Source organism: Clarias gariepinus, chromosome 24, assembly GCF_024256425.1.
Source record: "Clarias gariepinus isolate MV-2021 ecotype Netherlands chromosome 24, CGAR_prim_01v2, whole genome shotgun sequence".
Lineage (NCBI taxonomy): Eukaryota > Metazoa > Chordata > Actinopteri > Siluriformes > Clariidae > Clarias > Clarias gariepinus.
In genome coordinates, this window is record NC_071123.1 from 23,510,348 (window position 1) to 23,520,224 (window position 9,877).

The 9,877-nt window shown below is 44.4% G+C and overlaps 1 gene segment (V, D, J or C); it reads right to left on the minus strand.

Moving 5' to 3' along the window:
• LOC128511941 (immunoglobulin lambda variable 3-21-like) lies at window positions 1-8,132 on the minus strand. The segment is given in 3 exon segments: window positions 1-338; window positions 431-637; window positions 8,090-8,132. Coding segments are annotated over 3 exon segments (588 nt in total).
• Window positions 8,133-9,877: the final 1,745 nt, after the last annotated feature.

Sequence of the window (9,877 nt, forward strand, 5' to 3'; positions counted from 1 at the left end):
TCACTGTGATACATGCTCTTTAGCAGAGTCGTCCCATGTGTTACAGTAATACACTGCTGAGTCTCCAACCTCCACATTACTAATAATCAGTTTATAATCTGATTTAGAGGAGTGTGTTGATGTGAATTTAGGTGATGAGAAACCAGATCCATATCGAGGAGAGCTCCATTCATGATAGTTATGTAGCAAAAACTGAGGAACTCCTTCAGGAACCTGTTTGTACCAGCGTGCACCACTTTTTGTAACAATCCCCAGGTTACAGTCCATGGTGGCCGTCTGTCCTTGAGTCAGTGTGAGAACAGGAGGCTTCTGCGTCACCACAGTCACACCACTGACACCTGGAATAAAAACAGCACACATGTTACATCACTTCATGCTCACATTAGATGGAGCCCAAATGCTGATGAGCTCCAGAGTTGTGAAATCTTACATGAGAGAGCAGTGAAGAGAGAGCAGAGCGCTGGCAGCATGGTGTCTGTGTGTGATGGGACTCTCGTGCTGAGTGAAGAGATGAGCAGCGTGAGGAGCAGATAAAGGAGAGACTGCAGGGACGTGCTATAAGAGAGACAGGAGGAGGGGCAGAGGGAGGAGACGCTCAACAACACACACCAAAGCTGATGATCTCCACAGTGGTGTACTACATACTGAACACACACTGCACTGTTATTATTAACACACCTTTCATATTAGAGTATAAGCCTGAATAAAGAGTGCACATATTAATGCACTCTTCATTCTTGTGTGCTGATTACAAAGTAATTGTTCCTGCAGATAATTTAAGTCAGTTACATGTAGAATGTGTCCTGTAGAATTCAGAGAAGTTCATCATTTACATGAAGCTAAAATGTCAGTGTGGGGACCGGCAGGTGTATCCTGAGTGTGTTTCTCCATCTGTGATGTACGATGAGTCAGTGTGAAACTGACTGTGTAAAACATTCCTAAGTAAACTCAGATTAACAGATTAATGTTGTTCTGGATGTCCACTTCAGTGTCTTTAGTGTGTTACTGCAACACACTTGACCACGTGCTACACTCATACAGAAATGTCTCACCTGATTGCTTGTGTGTTAGAGAAGGACAAAATCAGACATAGAGGTGTACACATTAACTGCATCATGTGCTGTTACATCAAATCTCTTCGTCAGACCAGTGATCAGGATGAAGGACAGTCTGCAACAGGTATTTTTCAATTTGGTCGGGTATTAGCAAAGTATAGCTTCATGTTGATAACAGAAGGGGAAATAAACAAACTTTACACCAGTTTTCCATAACACGTATAATTGCTTTAAAACATGTATTGCAACAACTTTTGGGAAAATTCTACTTTTTTACTTGCACCTCATTTAGTTTCACCAACCACTCAAAACCACCCAAATCTAACATGCAGATATCACTGTGAATGCTGGAATCATGTAGTGAATGTAACTGATGGATTGGGCACATCTATAACTACCAGAGGTGCGTAGCAATGAGTTACATTTACTCCGTTACATTTACTCCAAAAAATTACTTCTATGAGTAGTTTTACTGCACCATTCTTTTTACTTTTACTTATGTGGATTTGTGAAGAAGAAACGCTACTCTTACTCTGATACATTTCGGCTACACTCGACTCGTTACTTTTCTAATCATTTATTCTACACATCAACCATTCTTTATTTTTGCCAGCGGGTGGATCTACCACATGACTGTGTTTCACCAATTAGACGTTGCAACAATAATCAGATAAATCTGTTTGACTAATCAGTCACTATAACAATAACCATATTTTCAGCCGTGGACAGCAAAGGAAACATTCACGGTTTGTTTGCTGTTTTCTTTAATGTTGCAATGTTAACATATATAATTAGCAAATAAGCTAGAGGCTAAAAACATATTTTTACATTTGTTCTGCTGGACCCAGTTTATGTTAAACTGACACCTGTTATGTAATTTCTATTTGTTGAGCCATTTCGAGGGCAACTGAATATACAGTGAAACCTCAGATTGCAAATAACGTGGTTTGCGAGTGTTCCACAAGATAAGCAAATAATTTTTTATATATTTTGACTTGAAAAATGAACAAGTCTTGGTTTACGAGTACAGAGCATCATGTATCACGCATGCGCTTCTTATTTTGACGCCAAGCATCACGTGATTACAACTGAGCCAATGGTTTTTCTCTCCCTTGTGCTGCAGAATTGTGGGTCTATTGTTGGTCTTATCGTCTCCCCTACTCAATCTTAGTGTGTGTCTGTCACTTGTATACTCATCATCCCTGCACGCGTGTTTACTATAACACTGTGACTATGTGTGCGCGTGTAAACCAATTTTTTATTTTGTGTTTGTATGTCTATGTGTTAAAGTCATTCTTTGCTGCATGTGTACTTTTTATTATAAAACGTGTGCGCATATGTAAAGCAAAAACAAGTGTTATTAGAGAGGTTAAAGATCTATTTTCTTTCTCTCTGTCTGTCAGCCTGCACTGTGTGTGTGTGTGTGTGTGTGTGGGCGCATCATTGGACAGCATGCCCTTTCCCTCCTCCTCTTGCCTTCACACACACACACACACACACACACACACACTAACGGAAACACTGCTCTGTTGCTATTCTTTTCAAAAGTAAAGTGCAGGTTAATTTGTTTTATTTTTACTTTACAGCAGTGATTTCATTAAAATGTATGCACACTCGAGTGTCATTAGAGAGATTACTTGTTAAGTCGTACCACACAGTAGTCCTCCACCCTCTCAAATAAAAGAGAAAGAAGGATTACTTTGGAAGATGAGAGGAAGGAGAGGGGGAGGTGTCACTCCTCCTCTCCTTTTACTTCATCTTTCCCCACAAACACACACACACACACAAACCCACACACACACACTTACATACACTCACCTAAAGGATTATTAGGAACACCTGTTCAATTTTTCATTAATGCAATTATCTAATCAACCAATCACATGGCAGTAGTTTCCATGCATTTAGGGGTGTGGTCCTGGTCAAGACAATCTCCTGAACTCCAAAGTGAATGTCAGAATGGGAAAGAAAGGTGATTTAAGCAATTTTGAGCGTGGCATGGTTGTTGGTGCCAGACGGTCTGAGTATTTCACAATCTGCTCAGTTACTGGGATTTTCACGCACAACCATTTCTAGGGTTTACAAATAATGGTGTGAAAAGTGAAAAACATCCAGTATGCGGCAGTCCGGTGGGCGAAAATGCCTTGTTGATGCTAGAGGTCAGAGGAGAATGGGCCGACTGATTCAAGCTGATAGAAGAGCAACTTTGACTGAAATACCCACTCGTTACAACCGAGGTATGCAGCAAAGCATTTGTGAAGCCACAACACGCACAACCTTGAGGCGGATGGGCTACAACAGCAGAAGACTCCACCGGGTACCACTCATCTCCACTACAAATAGGAAAAAGAGGCTACAATTTGCACGAGCTCACCAAAATTGGACAGTTGAAGACTGGGAAAAATGTTGCCTGGTCTGATGAGTCTCAATTTCTGTTGAGACACTCAAATGGTAGAGTCAGAATTTGGCGTAAACAGAATGAGAACATGGATCCATCATGCCTTTTTACCACTGTGCAGGCTGGTGGTGGTGGTGTAATGGTGTGGGGATGTTTTCTTGGCACACTTTAGGCCCCTTAGTGCTAATTGGGCATCGTTTAAATGCCACAGGCTACCTGAGCATTGTTTCTGACCATGTCCATCCCTTTATGACCACCATGTACCCATCCTCTGATGGCTACTTCCAGCAGGATAATGCATCATGTCACAAAGCTCGAATCATTTCAAATTGGTTTCTTGAACATGACAATGAGTTCACTGTACTAAAATGGCCCCCACAGTCACCAGATCTCAACCCAATAGAGCATCTTTGGAATGTGGTGGAACGGGAGCTTCGTGCCCTGGATGTGCATCCCACAAATCTCCATCAACTGCAAGATGCTATCCTATCAATATGGGCCAACATTTCTAAAGAATGCTTTCCGGACCTTGTTGAATCAATGCCACGTAGAATTAAGGCAGTTCTGAAGGCGATAGGGGGTCAAACACCGTATTAGTATGGTGTTCCTAATAATCCTTTAGGTGAGTGTATACAGCGCATACATACACACATACACACATATACACAGCGCATGGGCGCACAAACACTAACGAAAACACTTATCTGTCGGAATCTATTTTTACTTTTTTCAAAAGTAAAGTGCAGGCTAATTTGTTTTATTTTTACTTTATATTTTGTATTCATTATTTTTATGTATTTATTTTTTTGGGTTGTGGAACAAAAACATCTAAGTTTTTATTATTTCTTATTGGGAAATTCGCCTTGAATTCCGATCGTTTTGATATACAAACTGGAACAAATTATGCTCACAATCCAAAGTTCCACTATACAGTGTATATCTTACACTTGAAATAGTTTACTCTGCTCAAACATACATATGTTACCTACAATTAAGTATTTGTTTCAAAAGTTTAATTTTGTAAAAAAAAGTGAAATTAGTAAATTTGTGTTTCGTGTTTCTTAATTTGCGATTTTGTAAAGATATTTATTTTATTTATTTTATTATATATTTCATTTATTTTATTACTTGTAAATGTCAGAATTTGTACATTTTTTTTTTTTTGTTCTAAAAAAATTAATAAATTAGACATTACAATGAAACTACAGGCAATGTGATCAGGGAGACAGGTAGGAGGGTACTTGGTGTATCATCAGGTAAGGGGAAAGTGGACAAGGAGACTTGGTGGTGGAATGAGGAAGTCCAGGTGTGTATACAGGGAAAGAGGCTAGCTAAGAAGAAGTGGGACACTGAGAGGACTGAAGAGAGTAGACAGGAGTACAGGGAGATGCAGAATAAGGTGAAGGTAGAGGTGGCAAAGGCCAAACAAAGAGCATATGAGGACTTGTATGCTAGGCTAGACAGTAAGGAGGGAGAGGGGGATCTGTACAGGTTGGCAAGGCAGAGAGATAGAGATGGGAAGGATGTGCAGCAGGTTAGAGTGATTAAAGATAGAGATGGAAATGTACTGACAGACGCCAGGAGGGTGATGGGAAGATGGAAGGAGTACTTTAAGGAGTTGATGAATGAGGAAAACGAAAGAGAACAAAGAGTAGAAGAGGTGACTGTTGTGGAACAGGAAGTTGCAAATATTGGTAGAAGTGAGGTGAGAAGGGCGTTGAAGAGGATGGAGAGTGGAAAGGCTGTTGTTCCTGATGACATACCTGTGGAGGTATGGAAGTGCTTAGGAGAGGTGGCAGTAGAGTTTTTGACAAGTTTGTTTAACAAGATCTTGGAGAGTGAGAGGATTCCAGAGGAATGGAGGAGAAGTGTATTGGTGCCAATTTTTAAGAACAAGGGAGATGTGCAAAGCTGTGGCAATTATAGAGGTATAAAGCTAATGAGCCAGACAATGAAGCTGTGGGAAAGAGTAGTGGAAGCTAGGTTAAGGGCAGAGGTGAGCATTTGTGAGCAGCAATATGGTTTTATGCCGAGAAAGAGTACATCAGACGCAGTATTTGCTTTGAGGATGCTGGCGGAGAAGTACAGAGAAGGTAACAGGGAGTTGCATTGTGTCTTTTTAGATTTAGAGAAGGCGTATGACAGGGTGCCATGAGAGGAGCTGTGGTATTGTATGAGGAAGTCTGGAGTGGCAGAGAAGTATGTTAGAGTGGTGCAGGACATGTATGAGAGCTGTAAGACAGTGGTAAGATGTACTGTAGGTGTGACAGAAGAGTTCAAGGTGGAGGTGGGTCTGCATCAAGGATCGGCTCTAAGCCCCTTTTTGTTTGCTCTGGTGATGGACAGGATGACAGATGAGGTAAGACAGGAGTCCCCATGGACTATGATGTTTGCAGATGACATTGTGCTCTGTAGCGAGCGCAGGGAACAGGTGGAGGAAAATTTGGAGAGGTGGAGGTATGCTCTGGAAAGCAGAGGAATGAAGGTTAGCCGCAGCAAGACGGAATACATGTGTGTGAATGAGAGGGACCCAGGAGGATCGGTGAGGCTACAGGGAGCAGAGGTAAAGAAGGTGCAGGATTTTAAGTACTTAGGGTCAACGGTCCAGAGCAACGGAGAGTGTGGAAAGGAGGTGAAGAGGCGGGTACAGGCAGATTGGAATGGGTGGAGAAAAGTGTCAGGTGTGTTGTGCGATAAAAGAGTATCAGCGAGAATGAAAGGAAAGGTGTACAGGACAGTAGTGAGACCAGGGATGCTCTACGGCTTAGAGACAGTGGCGCTGAAGAAAAGACAGGAGGCAGAGTTGGAGGTAGCAGAGCTGAAGATGTTGAGGTTCTCTTTGGGAGTGACAAGGATGGATAGGATCAAGAATGAGTTTATAAGAGGGACAACCCACGTTAGATGTTTTGGAGATAAGGTCAGAGAGGCCAGATTGAGGTGGTTTGGACATGTTCAGAGGAGAGATGGTGAATATATCGGTAGAAGGATGCTGAGGTTGGAACTGCCAGGCAGGAGGTCTAGAGGAAGACCAAAGAGGAGATTTATGGATGCAGTGAGAGAGGACATGAAGTTAGTTGGTGTGAGAGAAGAGGATGCAGAGGATAGGGTTAGATGGAGGCAAATGATTCGCTGTGGCGACCCCTGAAAGGGAACAGCCGAAAGACAAAGAAGAAGAAGAAGAGACATTACAATGAAACATTTACTCAGTACTTGAGTAATTTTTTTACCAATAACATTTTTACTTTTACTGACATAATATTTTGGATTACTACTTTATTACTATTATCTACTTCACTCACTCTCACTCACTCACTCATCTTCTATATCGCTTTATCCTGTATTCAGGGTCGTGTGGGCCTGGAGCCTATCCCAGGAGGCTTAGGGCACGAGGCAGGGTACACCCTGGACAGGGTGCCAATCCACATATCACATACAGGGCACACACACATACTTTTACTTCCACTTGAGTAATATAATTTTGATGCACAGCTCCTCTTACTTACAGTAAGTACAATTTTTGGCTACTCTACCCACCTCTGATAGCTAGCTAAACACAACTGAATAAACTGTAGACAACAGTTTAGTTAATATTTTGTAATGTCTGCAAATAGCAGTGTTTATTCTGACTCTGAATATAGTTTAGGCAAAAGTAAATTTGCTTAATTCACTGATTATAATTTAACTATCATGTCAATAATTAAAAAGGCATGTGAAGCTTTATAATTATCATATGTGTCTCCTTGATTGGTCCAGACTTTTAGGCCTCTTTTCTCACTGGGTACAATTGTTTCGTTCTGTTCCCGAGCACGATCTCTCCCCCTCCCGCAGGTTTGCGTGCACATGCCTGGCAGACACGAGGCACTGAGGAATGACTTTACAACTCGACTCTGTAAGGTGAGGAACCAGGTGCTGTCTACATTCTCTTCTGATTTCTACAGTGACATTGAAAAGAAGTGCTTATTAAACATTCAATTTCTTTGGTCATAGCACATAAGCGTTTTTTATTTATTGCAAGTATTTACTTTTTTATCGCAAAATATAGTGTTTATGTACACCGTGGGTTAATCATACAATGAATAAATAAATGCAAGAAATACAGTTAAGTATAATACAAGAAATACAAGAAATGCTACAAATAAATATAATGCTTGCTATAATAAAGTTTAACAAATAGCACAGATTGTCATGCTCTCAGCGTCTCGCGCTGATCAAAGACCACTCTTGTCCTTTGACACTTCCTCTCTCACGCTGTCAGACTTCTCATCACGCGGCCATGTTTTCCCACGCTGTCATTGCTCCCAACACGCCCCTGCACCGCCCCTCCGGCACACCGGTTTCTCATCTGGCGCTGATTTCATCCAGCTTATAAGGAAGCGCAGCGCGCTGTCTCGCCGCTGGATTATTGTGTGTTGTTTCGCTGCAGTTTTCTTGCATTAACGTTCATGGTTTTTCACGTTGCCGATTTCGCTTTGTTCCTCGTTTTTGCCCCTTGCCTCACGATTTGGATTTATCGCCACGCTTGGATTTAACGGCTCTGGACTTTCACTTTCGTTTCTCGACCACGACCTTGCTTCACGTCAGTTTTAACCCTACGCCCTCGCTGACTGATCACACGGCTCTGAACTGCCGCTCTCACGTCCTCGACTATGGCTCAGCTTCACGTTTTGGCACGACGACATGGCGGACGGACTTCACGGCTTCGACCTAACACTACCGCCTTCACGACCACGGCTCTGCCTCACGCCCCGCCGGCAATACGACGCTACGGATCCCGCATCTTGGCTCCAGCGCCTTCGCTCTCAGCACAGCGAGAGCTTCAGAACACTGCGAGAGCCATGCCTACCAGCCCCCCCTACTTATGGAGGAGAACCAGGAACTTGTAGGTCATTCCTCTCGCAGTGCTCACTGATTTTCGAGCTACAAGCTTCCTCCTTCTCGTCAGAACGTTCTCGGGTGGTCTACGGCATCACATTACTAACCGGTAGAGCCCGGGAGTGGAGCACGGCCCTCTGGGAAGCACACGACCCACACTGTGAGAACTTTGAGGACTTCTCCAAGGAGATGAAGCGAGTCTTTGATCGCTCTTTTGTCGGCAGGGAGGCCGGAACTAGGTTATTGAGACTCTGTCAAGGATCCCGCTCTGCCTACGACTATGCCATTGAGTTCCGCACTCTAGCCGCTTCTAGTGGGTCGAACGACAGAGCCCTAGCGGATGTCTTCCTGGAGGGGCTGTCAGAAGCTCTCAAGGATGAGCTCACCTCTCGTGAACTTCCCACAGACCTCCACGAGCTCATGGACCTCGCCGGGCGGATTGACTCACGCCTCCGGTTAAGAAGGAGATCCAGGGGGGCGCCCTGCGCTAAAAGGCCCCCCCAACCCAGATGGGACCACATATCTCCTACTCCGAAACAGACGACTCAGGAGGAGCCCATGCAGCTGCGCAGGACCCGCATCTCAGACGAGGAGAGACGCCGACGCCGTCTGCAAGGGGCGTGTTTTTACTGTGGAGCTTCAGGACACAGGCTAAAAGACTGTCCAGTAAAGGGGAGGCGGCCTCTAGTCAGACTGGGGGCACTAGAGGTTTCCTCTTCCGACAGACTCTCACAAACACATCCTTTACTCCCTGTAAACCTAATCGTCGGCGGCCAGGTCCACCCTATTCAGGCGCTCATTGACTCTGGCTCTGACCGGAACCTGGTCAGCGCCTCCACGGTCAAGGCATTAAGGATCCCTTGTGTACCGCTGGACCCTCCGCTAGCCGTTCAGGCCTTGGACGGGACCCAGCTTCCACCCATCACTCTCACGACCCATCCGCTAACTTTAAGGACGTCAGGAAATCACTTAGAGGAGATCTGCCTCTTCGTCATGAACAAATCACACGCCGCTTTGGTCCTTGGACTTCCCTGGCTAACCCTCCATGGCCCCCAAATTGACTGGAACAAGCACATCATCACGGGTTGGAGTCCCTCATGCTCCACGAAATGCCTGCACTCAGCACTTCCTCCGGCTTCCGTTCCGGCCACGCCCGATGAGATCCCGGACATCTCCAATGTCCCCACCGAGTACTATGACCTCAGGCAGGTCTTCAATAAGACCAGAGCCATGTCACTCCCACCGCACCGACCATATGACTGTCCTATTGACCTCCTCCCAGGCACCTCTCCACCTAAAGGCAGACTTTACTCTCTGGCACGCCAAGAAAGAGAGGCCATGAATAAATACATTGCGGACTCCCTCGCTGCGGGAATTATCCGTCCATCGTCCTCGCCCGCTGGGGCGGGGTTTTTCTTCGTCAAGAAAAAAGACCAGTCCCTTTGCCCATGCATTGATTACAGAGGGCTTAATAAGATAACCGTCAGGAACCGCTACCCGTTACCACTGATGACCACCGCCTTTGAACTTCTCCAAGGGGCGGACATCTTCA